The sequence below is a fragment of the Pantherophis guttatus genome, chromosome 6 (genome assembly GCF_059756535.1).
Source record: "Pantherophis guttatus breed Tessera chromosome 6, ASM5975653v1, whole genome shotgun sequence".
Taxonomy (NCBI): domain Eukaryota; kingdom Metazoa; phylum Chordata; class Lepidosauria; order Squamata; family Colubridae; genus Pantherophis; species Pantherophis guttatus.
The window spans coordinates 24,513,124-24,539,570 of NC_142068.1; the positions used below are offsets into that span (position 1 = coordinate 24,513,124).

At 35.5% G+C, this 26,447-nt stretch overlaps 1 protein-coding gene across 3 annotated transcripts in view; it reads right to left on the reverse strand.

Moving 5' to 3' along the window:
• Positions 1–26,447, reverse strand: part of RSRC1 (arginine and serine rich coiled-coil 1) — a 131,694-nt gene that overhangs the window by 69,631 nt on the left and 35,616 nt on the right. For all 3 annotated transcript variants that reach the window (XM_034439134.3, XM_087872108.1, XM_087872109.1), the window contains exon 5: positions 6,891–6,927. In XM_034439134.3, coding sequence (XP_034295025.1) covers positions 6,891–6,927 — 37 coding nt within the window. The remainder of the gene's footprint in view (positions 1–6,890; positions 6,928–26,447) is intronic.

The window sequence follows — 26,447 nt, forward strand, 5'->3', positions numbered from 1 at the left end:
TAAAGCCTTCAGAAAAGGTGCTGATATTGGAGAAATAGAGGAACAGAAAATCTGAAGTTTCAAAGACAAAATTACAATGGAACATAAATAAAAACATGGGAAAGTTCAGCATAGAGAAGGATAAATGAGTTGACTAAAGGATATTTAAAAACAGGGATACAAAATCCCTAAGTTACAAGCTAGCAAAATAATATTTGATCTTATCCAATGTAAATTAGAATCCTATATGGAAAAACAGATACCAGATGTTCAAGCTGGTTGTCAGAAAGGTCAAGGAATAAGAGATATTATTGCTAATGCTTTCTGGATAATTGAGAGAGCCAAAAGAAGCCTGTGTGTGGTTCAGTGAGTGACATAGAGGGTAGAGAGGATGGCCTTGAGAGACAGATGGAAGATTCATTACTAAGGCAATAATCAGATAAATATGATTTGAGTCCATATCCAAAAAGATATATGAAAATGCCTTTCCTCCCCTCCCCTCCCCTGAAGATTAAAGAAGGAGAACAGGAAGCATATTCAAACTTGCCAGGTTCTATTACAATTTATATTCTAATAAAAACAGCTTTACACCCACACAGTGCCTGTTTCTTAGTCTGGTCCACTTTATAGGGATGACATGTATTGAAAAGTCTTCAACTGAACTGATCATGTCAAGTGGTGGAATGTCCTTAGGAAAATGGAAATCCACAAACATCTCATTGTTTTCATGGAAATCTAAATATAGGATAGTAAGTTACAGTCTGGCAAAACAGAATGGCTCCAGAGCAGAAAAGGAAAGAGACAAGACTGTATATTTTCTATTTATACAGGTAATTCTCATCTTACAACAGTTCATTTAGCGACCATTCAAAGTTACAATGCACTGAAAAAAAATGACCTCTGACCGTTTTTCACACCTACAACCAATGCAGCATGCCCATGGTCATGTGATCAAAATTCAGATGCTTGGCAACTGACTCATATTTATGATGGTTGTAGTGTCCCAGGGTCATGTGATCACCTTTTGACAAGCAAAGTCAAAATAGGAAAGTCAGATTCACTTAACAACCATGTTACCAATTTAACAGCTGCAATGATTCACTTAACAATTATAGCAAAAAATATCCTAAAGTGGGGCAAAACTCTTAACAAATGTCTCACTTAGCAACAGAAATTTTGGGCTCAATTGTGATCGTATGTCAAGGACTATCTGTGTATTTAGCCTATATCAAATCAATTATAGTATCTAACATGAGTTATTTTTACGCTATTTGGGGTTCAAAACTGCATTGTATCTTCACTGATACCACTTTGTTATATTTTCCCAAATTGTTTCTTCACTCAGTGTAACATTTAATATATCTGAGTATGATGACTCTTCATCCAAAGTATTTATTTATATTCATTTGAAACTAATAACCACCCAATTGCAATGGACTTTACAAAGTATGCCAAAAGCAGCAATTTCAAGGCATAATTTGTCCTGTCAGACAAAACATCCAGATGAAACATGTATAAATGAAGCTGAATCTCAGCTGAAGCATAAGGCACAAATGGAACAAGTGCAACCCCAGTTCTGCCTCAGCCACATACTTTCCTCCCAAAAGGAAAGAGAAAAGATAATGAATATTGGGCCAAGCAATTACTGCAGATGCAGAAACTAGGTTATTAGGAACATGGCTTAACTTTTAGCTGTATTCCCCAACGACGTCATCTAATCTACATCTGAAAAGCAGAGGAAGAATCCAGCCACTGGGCTTTTTGCTGTTGTTATACAATAATAAAACTTGTTATCTTTAAGATGTAACTGTGATGTTCCTTCTCCTGTCAAATATCCTTAAAGAAATATTATTTCTTTTTTGAAAGCAGACTCATAGGGAATTATCAGAAGCTACCTTTAGTTTCCACACATTTCAGGAAGCATAACTCTATCCATGACACAACTATTTTTAACGGTACAAAAAAAATACATTGAAATAAAAAAAGAGTGTAGAATAAGGTACAAATATATTATTTCCTTTATAAAAAATAAAATCTGTAAAACTAAGTCCTAATTATACAACTCATTCTGTTTTTTACTTAAGCATATCTGCAGTCACATATGAAGTGCAGTGTAAGACCGTCATGAGTACATAAACTAAAAAATCCTAATTCTTCAAATAGCAATGATTATAAATAACTTTACTGGGAAAAATACATGAAACATGCTACTCAGGAAGAGCTTTTAGCAATTCCTATTGGTGTTTATTGATTGACATATTACAAGGAGAATATCTACATTGCTGAAAGGCAGTAACTATCCACAAACCACTGATGGGCTAACAAGCTATTAATGACAGTCTGCAACCCAACACTTAAAATGGTCAGAATTCTTTCCTTGACCACAAGGACAAGTGGGTCATTCCTGTAAGGTTTAAAGAGATCAGGGTAGATAAAAATCAATGATTTTTTTAAAAGAATCAAAAAAATCAGATTTTTTTAATTTAAATCGGATTTTTTTGATTTTTATCGAATTTATTTTAATAAAAAACTTTTGGGGTAAAAATCTATCGTAAGATAGTTTTCTATTTAAGATACATAAATAATTTAGTTTATTCAGCATGAAATGGAGCTTAGTTATGTAGCATGAGGCTGTATATTCTGCAACACTGGGACTATCGGTGAGTCAACAGTGGGTCAAAGGAGTAGCAGAGATGACAGTTGCTCTTTAAAAATTATGATTTAAATCGAGTTGATTTAAATCAAGCCTTTTTACTAGTGATTTAAATCATGATTTAAATCGTGATTTAAATCAACTCGATTTAAATCAAATCCACCCTGCTGCTGATCAAAGGGTATTATGACCCCTACCTGAAGTTACAACTGAAGCAATGCCCAAATGGTTGCATGATCAAAATTCAGGCATTTGGTAGGGAAAGAATCTGAGCCATTTGGGCATAGAGGGATAAAAAGGCCTGGGCTTCCTAGCTTATAACAGTTTTCTGCATATCAGTGGGTACTAAGCTGCAGAGCCTCTCCCACTCACCGAGGCAACCCCAAGCAATTGCTTAACCCACTTGTGCGTTCACTTAATGACTGCAACTGGGAGATCTGGAATTGTGGTGGTCACCTGGGCATTTCGCTTAATGACACTTTGCTCAACAACCAAGATTCTGTCTCAATTGTGATCATAAGTCAAAGACTACCTGTAACTCACAGAAGAAAGTAATCCTTGAAAACATAATAAGGATCAAACCATCATCATCATTCCAGCAGACAAAAGTCGAACCAACCTAATACAGAAGCTAGATAATCCAATCAAGAGAACCTTTTAACAACCTAACCAAGAAAGCTAAAAAAAAAAAAGTAATGGATGAAAGCAGTGGACCCATCTTCCCACACATCTATGGACAGCCAAAAAAACACAATACACAGGTGCTTGACAGCTGGCATGTGTTTATGATGGTTGCAATGTTGCAGGGTCATATGATCATCTTTTACAACCTTCTGACAAGCAAAGTCAATGACGAAACAACTGTGGCAAGAAAGGTCATAAAATGGGGCAAAGACTCACTTAACAGAGCAACAGAAATTCTCGGCTTAATTGTGGTTATAAATCGACGACTATCTAGTTGGTTTGTTTCTTGCAGTGAGCTTATATTTGATGTTATAGTATTGACATCTTTTAATACTTGTGCTAGCTGTTTCTTTGGAGCAAGCTTCAATGCTGGCAACTTTATTCTGTTGTTTTTGTGTTGTATTACATGCTCAAAGATTCTTTGTTTCAGTTATTGTACTTTTTTAGTAAGGGAACTTTGTTTTTTCTGAGCAAAAGGCAGATGAGAGGGTGCCTGGTTTGTGAATGAAAAAAATTCAATAGCTAGGCTGCTGCTTCCTATTTATGCTGTGCCTCTACAGTCTGAATTATTTCTGGCAAGAGTTTGATTTCTTTGCTCTGGGTGGACCTTTGAATTCTTCCAATACTGCTCCTACGAATACTTTATTTCACATTATAAATCAACAGGAGATTATTACACAAAATGATTATAAACAACAACATAACAGAATCACCAAAATGATTCACTGGAATGCTTGCAAAAAAATTATCATGTGCCAATAATGAAAAATCGGTGAGAAAAATCAGTAGTCGAAAATGAGGAGTTAAAATATTGTGAGATTTCCAAATACAGACTGATGAAGTCAGTCATTTAACTGTGGCTGAATTATAGTCTAATTAATTTATTCTATTAATGTATTCTCAGCAAATCTAAGATGATTTTTTAAAATAAATATTTGTGAGATAAAAATTAATCTTTTCAAGTAACTGTCATGATTGCAACCAGAAATGCAAGCTTCATAGAGAGTAGCTATAGACCCAATAGCCAATAGGTTGAAGCAGCCTAGAGAAGAATTAAATTAATACCACAGAGAAGCTATACCAAAGGTTAACTGAGTCTGTTTGAAACAAACTGAACGGATGAATTTGCCACTACAGTATATTTTTAAAGCTAGATGTGAAAAAAGAAGTTCCTGAATAGAAACATGAAAGGAAGAAATAGCTGTCAAATAAACCTTTAAGGAAGACAATCAGAGTACTTTTTTTTTTCAAATCAGCAGGAATAAGAGGACCCCAGAGTAAAGAATAGATACTCAGGTTCAAAATTTGGAAGAAGTTATTTTTAAAAAATCCTCTTAGAATATGAACATAATGTTAACAGCTTTCTGGATGGATAAAGCACCTCCTGAACTATTAGAGAAATCTTTATCAAACTCCTCAGGTGATCAGTAGGTATGTGTCTATCTCCAGATGCAATAGACTGAGACAGCAGATCTACTGTTGTTACCATGACAAGCAATGAAACCATCCAAGAAAGAAATGAATCAAATTTATGAACTGTAGCTGCCACAGCACCAAGTAAGTGCAAGATATTATTGCAAGAATTGTTGCAATGAAATAAATTGGTGGGAACAAACAGAACAGTACATGTAGTGTACTGTTCATCTATGACGATTTGAGGTTATCATGGCACTGTACGAATGGTGATTACAATCAGTTCTTAGAGTTGTATTTGTCCCAGCACCCCCATGAGCAGGTAATCACAAACTGGATGCTTGGCAACTGGTTTGGACTTATGATTGAATTCAGTGCCCAGTGCCACATGATCGCTATTTGCAACCTTCTTGCTGGCTTCCCCAGAAAATCAATGAGGAAGCTAATAAGGAAGACTGTAAATTGCTGAGTAAGTCACCACCATCTACATATTTTCCTCCAGCCCCACTGTGTTTACACTGTGCCGGTCAGTCATGCATCCCTATGCATCCTCCCCAATCCATATTGCACCTTCACTCTCTGACCCATGCCACTTCACTCATGCACCCTCACATACCCTCCTCATATGGTTCCTATTGTGCACCTCCTCACAAACCCTCACCTCAGTTCTCCTCTGCTCCCCTGCTTATTTGACAGCAGCTATTTACATGCTTGCCAGCCTGGGACATTCAACTTCCTGCCAGCTTCTCCACTGACTTGTAGGAAACTAGCAGGAAGTTGCCTCACCTAACAACCATGGTATTCAGTTATCCATGGCAACTGGGATTGCAGGGATTGCCATTGCTATGAAAACATTGCTTGGTGATAGAAATTCTAGTCCCTATTGCTGTTTTAAGTCAAGGACTAACTGGATCCATAACCAAAAAATGAATAATCATGCATACCCAGATATATTACTGATCAACTGACTATTTCTGTAGACTGAAGAAACTACCTGAGAAGTTTCCATCAAGAGAAAGTAAATCAAATTTTCTATATCTTTTGAGCACTCAGTTATGTGTGCAAATCAATACTAAATTCAATGTATTGGCCAAAGTCTTAGAAGCTAATCTAACAGAGATATTATCAAGAAATCTTAAGGCTGATTTAGCCAGCGTCTCTGGAGAATGGAGCTGACTGACAGACTCAAACTGCTACAGCAGGAAGCTCAGAATTATACTATTTTAATAAGAGCTTTAGGGAGTCCCATTAAAAAAAAGTTGTGAGTGATACTCCAATGTACTGGGAAGTCTAAGACAGTCCTAATACTTACAAGGAGCATTGCATATGTATGTTCAGAGGTAAGAAAGTGTGTCTGAAGACACAAATTGTTATTGTTGTTGCTGTTTTTTATTTTGGTCAACTCAAGGCAGCAAACATATCTAATACTTTTGCTTTTTTATCTCAGAAAGACCTAGAAGTTGGATGCAATACATACTTTATGTGAACCAGTTATCTCACAGGTATTCTGGAAAGGAAAATGCTATTCTTCAGATTACAGTCAGATCTTGTTTCCCTACTGTGTGTCCAGAACATCCACACTGACCCACTTGCCTTCCCTAGCTTGTTTCATAAATGCAACTCTGAGTGAAGTTATCTGGATTCTAATTGAACAATTCTATGAACCTGACAGCACTGTTAAGCATTTAATGTTTTCATTAAAAACTACACTTTTATTTAACAACAACGTATCATTTAAATGAGTAATTCATGCCATATTGAGAAAGCTCATATTGCATTTAAAAACTATCAAATTAATGAAATGTATAAGCAATATATGAATGTGTGTTTCAAAACAGGAGTTTGTTATTTTCATATCTAGATATGCCCCAAAAAAATCCCAATGAAGAACAACTTTTAGTTTATAATTAAGGCAATCATCTATCCAAGGATTATAGCCCATTTTATTTCATCTCCACATCAAAAAATTTAAAAAATTAAAATCCCTTGAAACATAAGATAAATGAAAATGTAAGTGCTTCACACATAATAACAATAAGCTGACCCTCTGGGAAATAGTTGATTTTCTCAATTCAAGCGATTCAAAGCTCATTCAGAACTGTTCATTTAGAATGCAGATATCAAAGATGATGCAAATATTCAAGAGAAAATTAGAATTTACCAGATGTTCTAATCCAGTTTTGATGTTTCCAGCATCTCTGAAATAGAAGAACAAAAATGATAAACAATTATTAATCATTGGTATACAATTATTTATGTTGAACTTCAAAAGTTATAATGATCTGTCCTTTTGTTTAGTTTGATTTAATGTTTGAAGCTATATTATTGAATAAAACTTAAATGCATCCTCTCGTATAAATCCAAAATGTCTTTACCATAAAATCTAAAACATAATACAAATATATAACACAATAAGTGAATGCATATGATTTCTGATAGTTGGTAAATTTTAAATCCCTTTATTAGAACCAGAATGTATATACCATTTATAAAAAGAAATGTTTTCAATTATGTGCCAAGCTTAAATTCTTCAACTGCGATATATTCAACTGTTTATTCTCCCAGGAATAAGAACATTATTTCTATGTAAAACTGTATGATCTTAACATCTAAACAAAGTTGACTAATAGCACATGATTTAAAAATTCAGCTGATTTGTCTAACTTCAGAGTGGTGCGGGTTTAGGAGAATCAATATACAGTACATAACAAACAAAAATAAAAATTTCAGTTGTGTCAATTTGTTCAATCTTCTTTGATTAATTCTATTAAGAAGGAAGAAGGTTTTGTGTCAGTAGATCCAACTTAAATCATTGATAAATTATAGCTAAGTTGCTCCACTGTTTTATACCATCCTGCTAATCATCCTGCTAAACAGCATTCACTTCAGGATCACAATGTTCATGAATAAATTTATAACACAGAACTCATACACTGCCAGGAATCCTTCCTTTTTATCTTAAGCAAAAATTCATTTGTATTTTTGGCAATAAAAAATAAACATGATAAACCAGCGCTTTTATTTCTCTATCATCACATGCATTAAACATTTTAGCCATTCAATTAAGCCAGGCGCCAAATTACTTTAGAATTTAAGTAATTTTAAGAATTTAAAATTATTTTCCATGCAATGAAAATAGATATAAACCAATCTTTTTCTTATTTTTTAAAAACTGGTTTAATATAAGCCTTTCTTAAAGATGTATTACAAAATAAAGGAAATTCAGAAATTATATATTGGTTTGACCTTAGTTCAGGAAAGAATGCTGGTTCAAAAAAAGTGAAGAACTTTTTCCCCCTTTTCAACATGTGTTTTTGTGGAATTGTGAAATAATACAAGAGCTAATAATAAAAGGAGCTCTGGTGGCTCAGCAGACTAATTAACATCCACTTACATCTGCTGCCTGCAATTACTGCAAATTCAAATCTCACCAGGCTCAAGGTTGACTCAGCCTTCTATCCTTTCTAAGGTAGGTAAAATGAGGACCCAGATTATGGGGGCAATAAGCTGACTTTGTATAAATATATAGAAGTATGAAGGCTATTGCTTAACGCATTGTAAGCCGCCCTGAGTCTCCGGAGAAGGGTGGCATATAAATCAAATTAAAAAAAAAAAAAAAGACTACGCGCAAAACATATCCTACTTTTAATCAAAACAATATTCTATAAATTAGAGACTTATTTTCCTGGATTAGAAATTAGCCTACTAACCAGCTGCCTGTAGGCATTATTTATTTATTTATTTATTTATTTTTTGAATTTGTATACCGCCCTTCTCCCTGAGGACTCAGGGCGGTGAACAGCCAAATAAAAACATCAGATACAAATATTAAAATACAGTTAAAAAAAAATATATAAATTTGGCCCCATTAATTAAAACAATAAACCAGACAATTAAAAACACTTAAAAAGAATTAGGCCAGCCTGGCTTGTTGGAAAAGGAAGGTTTTAAGGGCACGGCGGAAGGCACTGAGGTCATGGATTCTCCTTATCTCAGGGGGCAACTGATTCCAGAGGGTGGGAGCCCCCACAGAGAAGGCCCTCCCCCTGGGGGTCACCAGCCTGCATTGTTTGGCTGATGGCACCCCAAGGAGGCCCTCTCTGTGGGAGCGCACGGGTCGATGGGAGGTCGTCGGTGGCAGCAGGCGGTCTCGGAGATAGCTAGGCCCTATGCCATGGAGCGCTTTAAAGGTGATAACCAACACCTTGAAGCGCACCTGGAAGACCACTGGGAGCCAGTGCAGCTCGCGCAGGAGCGGTGTTACATGGGAGCGCCATGCTGCTCCCGTCACTACCCGCGCTGCTGCGTTCTGGACCAGTTGGAACCTCCGGGTGCTCTTCAAGGGGAGCCCCATGTAGAGAGCGTTACAGTAATCAATTAACAGCCATCTACAGGGGTGAAGGGAAGAAAGAGGACAATGTGATAAAACACACAGTGTAATATTGTAATGCAAACTCTGCCCCTTTCATACTTCTATGTGATATTAAACCTAGCACTGAGGGTGTTATCTAGTTGGGTAATGAAACATCCTCAAGAAAACAACCAAGTTCAGTGAGCACCAAGGACCCCTCATTTCAACCTTGAGCTACAAATATCTCTTCTATTAGTACCAATCAGCTGTGTAAGAATCAACTCAGTCAAAGTAAGGAAAAAGCTCTCCCAAGAGACTTTCCTGACACTTTTTATAATCTTTTCCAAATTTTTATGAAAGTTATCATTAAATTTCTGATGTTCAAAATCATTAGATCAGTTTTAAAACTACAGACGTGAAAATATATTAAAATGCTTACACTGCAATTCTTTTCATGTGGTTTATAATATTGTACTTTTTATTTTTATTGTTATCTATCTAGAGAATTATATGGCCAATATAAACATACTAACTGAATCAATAACTGACCTAAAGTGACTTACCAGATGTTCAACTGGTTTAATGGATCTCTGTCTCTGAGTGATAATTTGGTCTATCCATGTATCACGTAAATAAGTTTTGGATGCTGTCAAAGGACAATTCTGAGTAAAAGCTATAAAAATGAAGAATTTCTAAATAAAAGTTGTATTACAGTAGGAAGAATTTCTAGAGATAGCACTGAAATATTTATTTTACTTTGCTTGTAAAATGATGAGCAACTAGGTTTTGACAGAGTATTCAGAGATTTATACTACAGTAAAGTATCATAACAAAATTCTTGCATCTGACTATTTTCAATGTTCCCATTACTAACAGCAATTATAATACTAATTATATACAGCATCTGTAAATATTAATTGCTCAAATCATTGAATGCATTTTGAAAATCTATTTTCAATCATTTCCATATATATCTTATTCATATTTTTCAGATGTAAAATGGGCTACAAACATCTGTTACTGTTGTTCTTTAAAAAAACCTGCATAGAAAAAATTTAGTCTTATGAAACATGTAGAATAATAATCAAAATTTGCTATACCACATCATACATTATTAACAGAAAACTGAAGTCCTCTATTTATATTGGAGCTGAAGGTCATAATGAACTTAATTGCTAGGAAGCAGAACCCAGGTCACTGACACACAAAGCTTCTTGCTAATGGTATCAAATTTGTTCTCTTTAGTGGTCTGTCTCCTATGCTGTGCTTGTCACAACTTCATCAATATTTGCACAACTGTTTTTGCTCTGTGCTGAAAGCAGACTTAATTCAATTATAGATCTTAAAACTGATAAAATGGTCCTGAAGTGGAAACGGGAAAGATATTATTGGCAAATGAATAAAGATCTGTATTGAACTAAGACACGAGAGTATAGAAGATTTTTTTTAAAAAAAAAAATCATTCCCTGTCTTAAGTCTTCTGGGAACAGTGAGTTTTTCTTTCCCTCATGCAGCACATTGATTTCTGAATTAGACTGCAATATTAAATAATTAATATACTTGCCATGATTGATGTTTTGCATTAGTTGAATATTAGGTTATCAATCAAAATCCACTTGGTTTAATGTAATAATATTGAAAAAGTGTCAGTGTCTGTTCATCCAATTTGTAGTTGAAGGAGCACAGATAGTAATATTGGAATAACAGAAGGTTCTGAAGCAGGAAGTACTCTAGCTGAACATACTGTATATAAAGCAAACATTAGGAAACTAGTAGTGACTTTGGACCAGATATTCTGTGTCAGCCCAACTCACCTCAAAGGATTGTTGTTGTGGGGATTATGCAGAGGAAAAAGTATTGTTTGCCACCTTGAGTTATTTATAAAAAGTAATAAAGATGGATTAAAAATGTAAAAAAATATCTAAATCGAACTACTTTATAGCATTCATGATTTTCAGTGCAATTTTCTTTCAACTCTGGGATTTATCATGGAGTAACATCTTGTCATACAAATAGTCCTTACTTTATGACCGATCACTTAGCAATTATCCCAAGTTACAACTGACCCCAAAAAGATACTTACAACCCAGATTTGAAATTCCAATGACTGGCTTCCCCCCGCAGTAATTTATTATTTTATTTAAAATACAAGTGAGTGAAAGAATCAACTCGCTAATAATAACTGTAAGAAAAAAGGGCTCCATTTACCAAACTGGAATTATACATAATAAATAACTTATGTCAATAATATAATCACCGTTATTCAAGAACAAAAAAGTTTTTTTTCTGAAACTGGTGAATTAGCATTTGTTAAGCAACCATTAAAAGTTACAACAGTGTTGAACGAATGGCAGTTATGACTGGTCCCTGAAGTTAAGGCTGTTGCAATGCTCCCATGGGCACGTGATCAAATTCTTGAGGCTTGGCAGCCCACACGCATTCATGACTACATGTGTTTCAACTCTCTCCACCTGCCTCTCTCTCTGCCCTTTTGTCCACCCTGCAGTCTGCTACCTACCTACTTCTATTTCCTAGCTGACCTTCACTGTCTTCTTCTTCCCCTGCTGATGAGGTGTGCCTTGCCAAGGCAGCTGCTGCCCTTGGGGGCAGGGGGGAGTTGAAGCAGAGGTGAGTGCAGCAGGGTTGCAGATCCTTGTCTCCTGAAGGAGTTTGTTGAGTCAACTGGGGAGGAGGCAACAGGTGTATGTGAGAAAACCTTAGCAGATAGTACGATGGTATGCTGACAGATTGGCCAAAGACATGCTGGTTTGGAAACAGTCAGATTAAAAGAATGTACAGCCCACAGCTAAATAGAGGGCAGAGCAAGAGAGTCTGAAGGGACATCCCCTAGGACCATGATGGCTAACCTATGGCATGCATGCCTGAAGTGGCACGTGGAGCCATGTCGCTGGCATGCACTGTATCACCTGTTCCTCTTCTGGGTTTCTGGCATGCATGCGCACGCAACAATCAGCTGGCCTTCGTGCGTACGGCAGTGCCAGAAACTGGAAGAGCTAGTCTTCCGTTTTCCTGTGTGAGCATGTGCGCCAGCCAGCTGATTGTTGTGCACATATGCACACCAGTAACTGGAAGTCTAGCTGGCCAGTGTGCATGCGCATGCCAAAACCAGAACCCTGGGCAGCTCCTCTTCCGGGTTGCGGGCCAGAGGAGCATGCACACTCCCATTTCAGCACTCGGTGCTGAAAAGGTTCGCCATCACTGCCCTAAGATCTCAGGCTGTAAAGGATACGGCAAAATTTTTGTTTTGAGAATTTATTCAGCCTTAGTCTTAGTCTTGAAAATATGGAAGGAAAGTTCAATTTTCAATATTCATATCAATTTTATCTATTTAGAGATATGGGGAAGGAAACAGACAGACACCACCATTTCTTTCTAGCTGCTGACAACTTCTAGAGGGTTGTTGTGGAACAAATAGGAGACAGGAATATAATCTAGATAATGATGATGGTGCCAGAGTCATCTACGTACACTTATTCTAGACCCAAGCAAGTTGCTTTGATGCTACATCAAATAATTTTCATAGTAAAATATTTGGAAGCTGCATTATATATCATTTCTGAAACATATAAATTCTGTACTAATTTCATCATTTCTATTTTCATTTTCTATTCTTAATTGGGAAACTCATTAGAATATGTATACTTTTCTGTGACAAGCTACCATTGGGGATGGTGCTTGGGAGTGCATGAGTACGGAAATGTCTCTGAAACGATGACCCAACAGATCATGTGTGGTCTAGTATGCTCTAAAATTCAAGATTCTTCTCAAATATATAATGAAACTAAGTAAATTTAATGGATTTTTTTTAAAAAAATTCAAATGGTATATATAGATAATCCTTGCTTAACAACAGAAATTTGGACTGGAATTTTCCTCACTAAGCAATGCGGTTGTAAAGCACAATGTTACATGACTGCATTGCTTAGTGACAAATTATGAATAGCCCTGTATCTATACAGAAGTATCAAAAGCTATGAAAATATTAAGACTGGCAAGGCACCAGGACCGGATGGACTACCAGGTTCTTATTATAAATGTTTTAAAGATTTACTTTTGCAACCACTTCAGAAAATGGTGAGTTCTATTTTACAAGGAGATGCAATGTCAGAATCTTGGGAAAAGACCAATATTGCATTGTCACCAAAGTGAAAACAGGATCTAACTTATACTATAAATTATAGACCAATTTCTTTATTAAACAATGATTATAAATTGGTTTCATTAATTTTGGCAGGTAGGCTAAAAAGTTTTTACAAGAATTATTCATGAAGATCAATGTGGATTTTTATATAAAAGACAATTAAAAATGTTAGAACTATATTGAATAGAATATTTACAACACAATGGTGAACAAACCACATTTTTTTTAGATGCTGACAAAGCTTTTGACAATTTTTTTTTTTTAATTTGATTTATATGCCGCCCTTCTCCGGACACTCAGGGCAGCTTACAATGCGCTAAGCAATAGCCTCCATCCTTTTGTATATTTATACAAAGTCAGCTTATTGCCCCCACAACTGGGTCCTCAATTTACCTACCTTAGAAAGGATGGCAGGCTGAGTCAACCTTGAGCCTGGCGAGATTCAAACCTGCAGTAATTGCAGGCAGTTGGTCTTAATAACAGGGTGCTTTAGACCACTGTACTACCAAGGCTCTTGGTAATTTTAACTGGTCCGTGCTTAAAATTCTTGAAAATATGGATTTTGGTGAGAATTTTCTTCATGGAATCAAGTCACTATACATTTCATTTTTCATTTTGTTAGATTTCTATACCGCCCTACTCGCGAAGGACTCAGGGCGGTGCACAGCCAAACAATAAAAACACATACAATACAAAATTTAAAAAAATAGAATAAAATCAAATTAAATAATTTTGGCCCCGACAAATTTAAAACCCCAAACTTTTAAAACCAATTTAAAATTGAATATATAAAATACTAAAAGATATTTAAAATTTTAAAAATCTTTTATAAAAGAGGGGGAAAATTAGGCTAGGCCGGCCTGGTGAAATAGTAAGGTCTTTAAGGCGCGGCGGAAGGTGCGCAGATCCGGGATACTCCGTATCTCTGGGGGGAGCTCGTTCCAGATAGTAGGTGCCCCCACAGAGAAGGCTCTCCCCCTGGGGGCCGCCAGTCGGCATTGTTTGGCTGACGGCACCCGGAGGAGCCCCTCTATGGGAGCGTACCGGCCGGTGGGAGGCTATTGGTGGTAGTAGGCGGTCCCGCAAGTACCCGGGTCCTAAGCCATGGAGCGCTTTAAAGGTGGTAACCAGAACCTTGAAGTGCACCCGGAAGACCACTGGGAGCCAGTGCAGCTTGTGCAGGAGGGGTGTTACATGGGAACGCCATGTCGTTCCCATTACCACCCGCGCGGCCGCACTCTTTAAAGGCTCAAATGGGTTAGGGTTAGGGTCAATGGAGATTGGAGTAAATCATGTGATATTCCAAAGAGGACAAGAAGAGATTACCCTTTGTTCCTTTTTTGTTTATTTTGTTTCTTGAAGTTTTAAATAGAGATACTAGTTAAGATGAAGATAACATCTAAAAATTAAAAATTAGATCTTTAAATTGAGAGACTTTGCTAATAATTCACTTTTGATTTTGCAGGCTTTAAGATTAATAAACAAAGTATGGCAAAAGTATGGCAAAAGAAAGCAAAGATAATACCAGAAATAATAGGTGTCTTGGATGCAATGCCAAAAGATCTGAAGCACCACTTGAACACCATCGGCATTGACAAAATCACCATCACTCCCAAAATCACAACTGCAAAGGGCAGCTTTACTTGGAACAGCTTACATCTTGCAACTATACCTTAAACACCATTAAAAGAAACATCTGCCTATCCTTGGGCAGGACTCGACAAGTGGAAAAAATGCCAAATCTGTTCTAGACAATTGGTTGACTATGTGATCGACTATAACATTTTAAACATGTATGCCACCAAACTCTCAACAACCCTAGGCAGTTTACATCAAATAAATTACAATAATATCAATAAAAGATAAAAGATAAACATTGCAAACATACTGAAGCAAGGGGTCTTAGGCTATCTCACTAAAGGCCAGGCAGAAAAGTCAGCTTTACTGGATTTTGTTGGATTCCAGGGAGCTGCTAGCAGGGGTGAAATCCAGAAGATTCTGACAGGTTCTGGAGAACCGGTAGCAGAAATTTTGAGTAGTTTGGAGTACCGGCAAATACCACCTCTGGCTGGTCCCAGGGTGGGGTGGGAATGGAGATTTTGCAGTAACCTTACCCTGGAGTGGGGTGAGAATGGAGATTTTGCAGTATCCTTCCCCTGCCACACTCACCAAGCTACGCCCACAGAACCAGTAGTAAAAAAATTTGAATTTCACCACTGGCTGCTAGTATAATTTTTTTCTTCCATTATTGCCCTGGAGCTATATGGTATATGTAGATGTGCCAGGTGAATGACTTGAGTCCTGTTATTGGCCATTATGAAGGCACAATCTATCAATACATACATACAACTGCCAAGAATTCTTGGCCTCACACTTGCTTCCACCACTTAACCTAACTATTTAAGGAAGGATTATTATTTTCTGTATCAAACTCCAAACCTCAAATTCTGGACAATCTGATGGTACTGTGGTAAGTGTAGAGATTTGTGAATAAAAAAGTTTATTACAATTAGACTGCTTTGAATATCACTAAGCCTTGGGAAGCACTCTTTTAATTCTCATTTCTTTATTTTATTTCTAATAATTTCAATGTTGTAAAGAGTATTTCTGAAGTTCACTTAATTATAAGAAAATGTCGAATTATTTATTGGAATCAAATTGTTAAAATGCTAAATCTACCAAGTTTAAAGGATCATTTTAAAAAACAGAATGTTTTATCCTCAATATAATGTAAATATGTAACAAAGGTTTTATATAAAATTAATAAAACTTAAATTATAGAAAGAAATTATGTATAAAAACAATTACTAGTCTTATTTATTACAGTTCCTGGCAGAATTATGTGAATTAATATATGTGACTAGCAATCATTTTATTTCACAAAACACAATATATGTGTTATATTGTCAAATATAGTCAAATATAGTCAAATAAATATGTCTATAAACAAAAAGCTGTGAGAAATAACCAACAGCCTTCCTACTGTTAAATTAGGACTGGGCTGGGAATCATGGTATTTGGTCTGGTTACTATCTGACATAAATAGTACACACCGACTATTATAAGTGGTCTTCATTCAAAACTGACTATTTAGGGCAGAGAAATTATTTATTTATCTCCATTTCCCCATTTTCCTTGTATATTTACATTTATATTATAAATATAAAAATTCATTCTAAAAGTAGCAGTAAGTAAAAACATAAAATTAAAAACTTCTCTACAAAGAATAAACTCCTAAAGAAAAAGATGCAAATAAAATTACTGTCATCATCTTTTGTTTTTTATTTGCAAGTATAAAACTGAAAAGAAACAAAAGCAGGGAACCCAGCATCTGTCATATCAGAATATAAAAAGATGATCCTGGCACAAAATGAAAAAGCTGTAATTCATTTGCAAATCAATCCTGCCAGTTCTATTTCAAGCTGGCGGTAACTGTCAAGAGTTAACAAGATAATCACTTTCAATCCTGCTTTCAATGGTACATTACACTGTTACTCCATTCAATAAGGCTGTTCTTTGGGGCACCAGATGAATGGTTTTCATTTCTAACCTGCACAAAAACTAGCCAGAAACAAAAAAATCCACAGGGCTTAGGAAAAAAAAATCCCTTTCTGAGCATTTATTTGCCAGCATTTCCTTTTAAGCAAAATAAGATATTTGGACACATTGGTGTCCATTCATTTCTTATATTCCTTCAGGTCCCCAGCCTGTTGTTTTAAAAGTAATTGGCACAGAAGGATGAACAAGGCATTTTTAAAAAATGTATCAGACAAATATATCTAGAAAACTTTCTTTATCTAGCTACCTCATAAAGCAATGAAATACCTAAAGAAATAAATCTTTCCTAAAATTTTAAATAAAGTACAGTCATGACAATCACCAAGAATTTTTTTTAAAAAAAGTAGTCACTAAGAAAAAAAACCTATTGCTTATTGTATATCAACATTAATGTATATCAACATAATTTATAAAACACATGAAATAAAGATATTAGAAAGAACTACTATGTTATGGAAGACGTACATTAGTTACATTACTTTTCTCCTTGTTAGTCCTTGGTGTAATCATCACATTTGGAGCATTACTAAGGTATTTTAGCAAGTCTAGATTACTTAGAAACTAAGAATTTTTGACTGCTTGAAAATTCAATCAGTTATTCAGATAAACACTTAGTGAAATCAAATTCCTTAAATATTAAATAAAAATTCCTAGACTACTGAATCTTCAAATTCCTGCTGCCCTCAGTGTTATTTCAAAAGTTTTGTCAACCATCAGGAGGGGCTTATAGGGACATAGTGGACTAGAAGGTCATGAGGAGGATGAACTAGGAACCTTGAAATAAGCGCTTGGCCTTATTGCCATGCGCTCAAAAGCTCGACTGGGCTTATTATCAGGGGATGTCTTATTTTGAGGCAAACAGTGTGTGTGTGTGTGTGTGTGTGTGTGTCTGTGTCTGTGTCTGTGTCTGTGTGTGTATCTACGTTTGTATTATAGCAGTGGTGAAATGTAAACTTTGTTACTAATGGTTCTGTGGGCATGGCTTGGTGGTGGTGGGGGTTAATGTGACTGGGCGTTGCCAATTTTTTTGTTTTTAACTTTTAAAAGCATTTTTTCTACAACTTCTTCGGTCGAAGAGATGGTAGAAAAAATGCTTTTAAAAGCCTCTGACGATCCCAGCTGAGCAGTGCGATCATCAGAGGCTTTTTTTAAACTTTTAAAAGCATTTTTTCAGATGAAGAGGTTGTAGAAAAAATGTTTTTTTTTTTAAAAAAGCCTCTGATGACATAAAACATAGTATACAAAATTTAAAACAATTTAAAAAGATATTAAATAATTTCGGTCCACAATCTCTCTCTCTCTCTCTCTCTCTCTCTCACACACACACACACACACATAGTTCTTTCTTTGGGACTGCAGCACAGATGGCCCTTCTAGGATTGCAAGCCTAAAGACTTCGGATGGAGCATGGGGATGGGGATGTGTGTCTGTGTTATGCTGTGATCCCAAGTAAAGAAAGATCAGCAGGAAAAGGGGGAGGAAGCCGGCAGCTGGGGAGGTGCTCTGGAGATCAGGGCCGAGTTGCACATCCCTCGCTGGCTCAGCTGATCAGTGGGCAGCAATTAAGGGGCTGAACCTCCAGGAGGTGACCGGGGAAGGGAAGGGCTGCCTCCTGTGCTGGCCACGCCCATCCCATCACTAGGGCTTATTTTTGGGGAAGGGCATATATTTATGCCCACCCCAAAAATCAGGCTTGGCCGTATTACCGCTTCACAGTGTTTTATAGCCCTCTCTAAGAGTTTACAGAATCAGCATATTGCCCCCAACAACAATCTGGGTCCTCATTTTAGCGACCTCGGAAGGATGGAAGACTGAATTCCTTGAGCCGGTGAGAATCGAATTGCCAAACTGCAATCAGCTGGCAGTCAGCAGAGATAGCCTGCAGTACTTCATTCTAACCACTACGGCACCACTAAAAAAAAGTTAGAAGAGGTAGAATTTGGAGGACAGGAAGCTATCAGGAAAAATACCTAAGGGCTAGCAATAGATTGTTGAAGGCATAAAATAAAATGATACAATCATGATTCAGATGAACCCAAAGGAATAATATTTCTGGTGTACAAGCCAAAATAGTAACAAGGATGAAAAAGAATGAGGAAACACAAATAATCTGATAAGAGGCAAAGAGGCTTAAATGAGAAAACTGGGCTGAAGTTACTACAGACCAATGGAAAAATGTCATACAAATTTCTTTGACCTGCATTCAATGAAAATTCATGGCGATAGGTTTGCCAATAGACCAAAATATAAAATTAATAGGTTATTATCTCCTTTAAATTAGCTGTATTTGTTTCTTCCTTTTATGGCCTTTCCACTCAAAACAATGCCTCTTCCTTGGCGGTTTCTCTCTATCTATTAAAAGGTGGTATTTGAACATTGTAGTGTTGGTGAGAAAAAATGGTACACAAAGATAGTTCTTTTAAACTGAAAGAGTTTAAATATGAAATAAAAATAAAGCTTTTTTCTAAATTAGATGGTTCTAATGTATTAATTAATAAAACTCAATATTAATAAAACCTGTTGCTCTTTCATAGGATTTTAAAAACTTGACTGTGTTCCTGAGCCTGGGTCACTAAATGCATTAAAGGTCCCTTTTCTTGGCTTTACTGTTAACTGGCCAAGTATCTCGGTTGGGATATATATTCATTTTGGATGGTTCTTATTGTTTTATTTTTTAAAAAAATTGTACTACAGGTAGTCCTCAACTTGCAACCATTAGTTTAGTAACTATTCAAAATTACAATGGCACTGAAAAGTGACTTAGAACCAATCTTTGCACTTACAACCACCACAGCATCCAGCATCATGGTCACATGATCAAGTTTGGGCACTTGGTAACTGACATATATTTATGACAACTGCAGTATCCTGGGGTCACATGATAATCATTTGTGACTTTCCCAGAGAGTTTCTGACCAGCAAAGTCAATTGGGAAAGCCAGATTCAAAATAACTCTTAGCATCTCGGGTACCACTGAGAACTTTGTTACTTGAGAAAGCTTGAAACTAGTGGTCTTTAATAATGTTGACAATATTCAATTTTAGCACAATATATATGAAATTTGGATTAACAAATTAGATTCAGTCATTTAGATATGTACAGAGCTAGATGGTTTTGCTGCACAAATTTAGGGGCTGGCAGGGAGGCAGAATAAAAATTGAAATATGAATTTTAGAAATATGAATTTTGTGATGGAGAATGAGAAAGTCTGAAGGCAGTACTACTGAACTACTTACAGTGATGCCCAGCAGGGTCTCTACCTGAACTTTATGTTACTCACAGTTTTGCAATGAAATAGACCAATCAATGCTGGAGGCATCATAATATAGGTCTCCATTTGAATCAGAGATGATCTGGCCTTGACATTGACAACCCTTAATATTTGTTTTGCCAAAATAATTTATATGTTAACTTATTTACTACTGTTTTAAAGAATTTATTATGAACTATATAAAGATTTAAGAATTATTACATTTAGCGGGGGAGGGGTTACAGCCTTATTTTGTCAAACATTTTTGTTATTAAACTAAGAACAAGCAGGTTCTGAAGGTCAATTAAATCCTTAATTTTGAAAATAAAAACTCTAATTCTTAGTTTTAAACACCTAAATTAGCAAACAAGATGCTACATAATATATGCTATAGGCATAGGTTTGCTCTGAAAAGCTGAGCTCTTCAAATGCTTCAGCTGCGATATAAACAACTGAGCCATGGCCAATACAAGCTAATTTGAATAATCAATATGACAACCTTATTTTTCTAATGCAAACAGGATTGATACAGTAAGGTGTCTCACTGCCACATCACAGTCATGGCCTCTTTTAACCCATAATTAGATTTAGGTGATTATCCCTGCTCTTCCTTACAAGTGTACAGCTTGGATAACAGATGACAAAAGCTATTTGCCACTTATTTATCCTTTGCAGCGGGTAGGTTATCCAGGGAGATAGGGGAAAAGATCTTCAAACAATTGTTATTCATATCATCTACAGTTTGAGATAGTCACAGCTTCCTTATGTGCAAAGTGAAAATAGCCTAGAGCAGTAGGTACATGAAGGATGCTTAAAACATCATGGCAACACAGATGGAAATTCAAGGTGATGTCAGCCAAATTATGCCTAATGCAAATTGAGTTTCACAAGGAAGTATCAGTCAGTTGTCTCCTTACTCAGATTAGTATGAAAAGGTTTTCACTAGATTGTTTTTCATTAATTTGAATTCATGGTTTCAATATTTTTTAATTTTTTAAAAAAAAATAACGAATACTAATAGCACTAAAATTGTATAAATAAAGCAGCATAAATAGGAAATGTTTGTTTATAATAGAAATAAAATTACATTTAATATACCATATTATTCACAAACATAACTTAAATAACATATATTAATATTTAAATAAAAGTATGTTGTTCATTACTAAATTAAGACAAAATTATACAAAATTACATCAAATTAAAGGAAATGCCAATTACTTTTAGCTGCATGGAAAGTGAATATTCACCCTCTGATAGGATATCATATTTTGCTTTAAATGTTAGCCCATATAAAGATGTATTTACTTATTGCATATTTTGCATTAAATGTTAGCCCATGTTTAAAGATTTATTTACTTATTGCATTTATGAATGGATGAGGAATCAAATTTCACATTAAATTGTATGTTTGTTAAAAGAGAATGCTTATAATTTGTTTATATCAACTTTAATATTCAAAATTATATAAAAGATCATTGATCATAAACACTGATACATTAATGTTTATGATCAATAATCTTTTATATAATTCTGAGTATTAAAGCTGATATAAATAAATTTCAATTTCAAGTGTTGCATTTGCAAAATTTGGGGTGCATTTCAGCAATAATATTTCTGTATCTTAAGTTAGATAGGTTCATAGATAAAGCATAAGATAAGAAGCCATTCATATATTGGAGATCTCAATATAGCAACCATAAGGCAATGCACCCGACTGCAATAAATGCTAGCTTGTTTCATGCTTGCTAAAATGGTGGCAGAAATAATTCAATGCACTAGTTGGATTTACACATTGTGCTAAACCACGATACGGTTTAATTGGTTTAGATTTAGTATGTTGCATGAATCCAATCACTCTCGTTTGTAAACCATGCTGTATGGATTAGTCTTTTGGAAAATGCTGCCTTAATATGAATAAGCTGCATGGTGACATAAACACTGCATGTAGCTCTTTCTATTACTGAGAAACAATCTGTTAAATATATAGCTTGGCAATGTGATGCCTATGTGTAGCAGTGCAATTGCAAAAGGCTTCCAGTGTACCCTTAAGGCTCAATCTCTCCTTCCTTCAACTACTATAGAGATGTGGTTTATCCCCTAATCCCTTATCCCTTTTCCAGGACTTGATTGAAAGGAGCAGCTTCAGCTTGAGGTGACAGCAATGGCTGTCATGCGTGGGCTGAAGATGAAACATTGTATAACAAACAGTATAGTGCCAGTAGAGTTGTAGTGCAGTATTTGTGAGAAAATGGCACAAACTTTGGTCATGCCATTTTAAAATATATGTAAGTCTTCCATTGATTTTTCTTATCTCATCCACAAATCTATTAATCTCATTGATCTCATCCACAAATCTATCATTTTATTTATACATAATATTATTTGGCTTCCTAAAATTGACATGAACATGAATCTATTCTTTAAGGTATGTGTGAATGCGAATTTATGTGAAATAATAAAAAGGCATTTAATTTTATAGGAAGAGGTGAATACTTAAGTATCAAGTACTTTACAATGGTAAAATCTTCCCAATTAGAAGCTGAATATACTATTTCCTGTTACATATTCCACCAGGATACTGAGATGAAGCAACAGCTTTTGAGTAGCTGAAACTTAAATACCCAATATGGATTCATCCATTTTTAGCTATTCAGTTGGCAACTTGCTTTCCAGCAGGAAATACTCTAATTTTGAATATCCAAGCTATGTGGGCAGAGGTAGGGGAGACTTTACTAGAAATTTAGAGACAGATGTTGGGGGGGGGTTCCCGCTTCATAAATAGCTTAGTTTCTTAATACTTCTAAATAAAGTTTAAGTTATTTTGTTAATGTCTAGGTGTCCGTGGCAACTGCCCCCCATTTAGCATATCATGCCAACCTTAGACCCTATTTTATTAAAGAAAAAACATTTTATTAAAGGAATAATTAACTAGGTTCTTGGTTTACAATAATGTCTTATTTGGAGCATTAGTCCAAGACTGAATGATTGAGAACCAGTTTATCCTAGTGGTTAAAGCATCAGGCTAGAAATCAGGAAACTATGAGTTCTAGGCCCAGTTTAGGCATGTAAGCCAGCTGGGTGATTTGGTCAAATCCTGTCACAACCAATGAATCAACACTTGGTTAATTTGAAAAAAAGTGGACCCTTCATTTCTGGAACACTAGAAAGCAATACTGAAGAATAGGTGACATTACTGCATTTGGATTATTTAGATAGTTATGTTAAGGAAAGGAACCAAATGAGAATAAGTAAACTGTGGCAGAATTAATGTTGAATATTATGCATCCTGAAGTATCCTGCTGTATAAATCTGGAAAACATTTGGCCTAATTCAACCATTTTTATTACAGTGAAATATAAAGTCATATAGGGAAATAATTGGACATCTCATCCCAGGTGGAGGATGTACACCTGAATCTTTGGTTTGACTACCATGAAGCAGCAAAGGGGCTAACTAAATTCAACTAAATTCAATATACAATTGCATAAAAGATTTAGCAAATTAGAAATATTTTTTATACACATTTTACTTCTAATGAGTATTTTTAGTATCTCTCATGAGTTTATTTCGGTAATATTAAAAAATAGAATGGAGATCAGCATTAGCAACTAGGAATGTATCTACATGCTAAACGCTTAAACATCATTAAATCTATAATTTACTTATTTTTACCTTAATTTACTTAATTTTACTCCACATTTAACATTGTGGAGACCCATAGAATAGTTTCTCTGAATCACATTAAAATGAATCCAGCTGTTGTCTTGCTTCCATAATGGAGTATTTTGATTCAACTATATACATTATTAAACTTAAATAACTTTAGCTTTTCAATATGCACAGTATATTAAAACAAACTTCATGCTATATACTCACAACTATATGTTTTGGCTCTCCATAAAGCAATTACAGAATCTGAGCCTCAGTGACTAAACTTCAATCATGCTGGGAAATTCAGGCATGGAAAACTTTATTCATAAAAAGAAAAATCAGTTATTTTAGAAATGGATCCTGCAAATGCTTTGCTCAGTAAGATCATGAGTTATAACCAACTTGCCCGTCTCATTTAATTTCATATAAAATTGTGTGACAGTCCTCTTTGTTCCTTAATTTCAATGCTAGCTTTGGATCATCATTAACCCACGGAAGTTCCTCACTGTGCCACTAATTCTTTCTCCTCCTTCTTCAACCACATTCCTCTCTATAAGCCTCAGCCCCTCTTTTCTCAGCATCTCCTACAGCAGTCAGCAATGCTTTGTTTCTGAGCACATATGCTTATCTCAAACAGCAACTGATTCAAGATGTGTTTCAGAGCACTGAAGAGTGATTCAGTATGCTAAAGATCCTCTTGCTTCAGGAACAAAAGCCTACCAGAGCCCTTCTTTAGTGATTAAATATACTTTGTTCTAGAAGTAAATAATTATCTGGTGCAATCAGATGCTGATTTCAATAAATTCATCATTAGGTTTTTTTCCTCTAAGAATCAAACACTATGCTTCTTAAAACTGAGGGATTCTTTTTCTCCTGGCAGAAGAAGGCACTGTACCATAAGTCCTCTTCAGGATGAATGTACTCAATAAAGAAAGAATTAGAAAGTTATCATTTCATTTTTTTATGTATAGTAAGCCATAATTCAGTATACAGAATTTTGCTAAGGGGACAATACTTTATAACCTGAATGATCACGAGGTAGCTGCTGGCTGTATTAACCCTAACCCTAGCCCTAGCCCTAGGCGTAGCCCTATCCCTAGCCGTAGCCCTATCCCTATCCCTATCCCTATCCCTATCCCTATCCCTAACCCTGAAGTTTTGCACAGCCTTCCCATGGCCTTGTGCATCCAGCAGCTGCCTCACGAAGGGCCATATCAGGTGTGTTTCACTGGCAGAGAGAGGAAGAGGCAAAGATCAGCTGGGGGGGGCAGAGGGCAGCCAAGTGCAGGATGGCCAAAAGAGCAGAGGTGAAGGGATGTGGGGGGGGGGGGAATTGAAGCCGGGTGAATGCAGCAGGATGATGAGTTGCACTAATAACAAACCCCTTACCAAAAATACAAATTTAGGAATAAAATGCAGCATAGCAAGCTCCAGTGTTTTAATACCATAAAAAAATACTTCTGGCATTTATAAAGATATACAAATAAATCTTTGCAGAAGATCTGAAACCCAACATACAGTGCTAATTTGTGATGCAGTATGATTTTCTTTAGCTTTCTATTATGAAAAGATTGTAATAATAAAAAAATCACGTTAGTTTTTGTTCTATTTTGAATATGAATATTTCATTGAAATGAAGCTTTATGCCCTTCATCATTCATTGATGTGAGGGATAAACTACTTTTATATCGTCTACCTAAAAGTTACTAAATTGTAAGTTTAGAGTTATTAACAAGAAAATGTGGAGAAGCAGTTTGGTGTAGTGGTTAAGGCATCAGGTAGAAACCAAGAGACTTTAAGTTCTGATCCCTTCTTGGACACAAAGCCAGCTGAGTGATCTTGGCAAGCCACTTTCTCCAGGAAAACCTACACTTCTGAAACAACTTGCCAACCAAACTGCAGAGATGTGTTCAGGCAGTCTTCAAAAATCAGACACAATTGAACAGAATAAGAGAAAACAGTCAATATAGTATAAATCTATTTTGTGGATAAATTGTCTGCTAATAGGTCTATTAACCTACAGAAGGCCTGCATAACTAATAGACCATCAAGATGAATGCAGTTTACTAGATATATGCTGCAGACAGGTTAACGTCTGTAAAATGCTTTTTCTTCAATACTCTGCAGACAAATTCTGTAATTGTAATTGTAATCTTTTTCTTTCTATTTAATATATGAAAATATATTGCCACAAATACATCAATGTATTACTCATAAACAATAAAATATGTTCTTTTTGCAAAATCATGTATAAAGGTCAACGCATTACCTGACTTCTGAAATTTTTCAACTCAATTTATACTTCAAAAAAGTGTGTGTATGTGCATGGGCATGCACATATTTTTTCATTTATTTAAACATTACATTGCCATAGAAAAAGAAAAACTTTAATTGCCGAAAACAAAATATTTTATGAAAGACATATGCTTGTTTTTTTTAAAAATATCAACTAAAACTTCTAGAATAGCTGATTAGCAAAACTGAAGTATAATCACAAGTTTTTAGAATCAAATTTCTAATCTTGTTTTAATGCTGCATTATATGTTATAAGATATAATGCATATAACTTATAACAAAAAGGTCACTATTTCCAGTGAATGATTGTTAGAGACTTTCCTGTTTTGATTGCCTGGTAGCAAAAAATGAGATACATATTTAGATGATTACTGCATCTCTGAGGTTGGAGGGATGGGTGGGAGGAATGAGTGCAGTTTAGTAGTTCTGAATGGTACTCTTAACTATT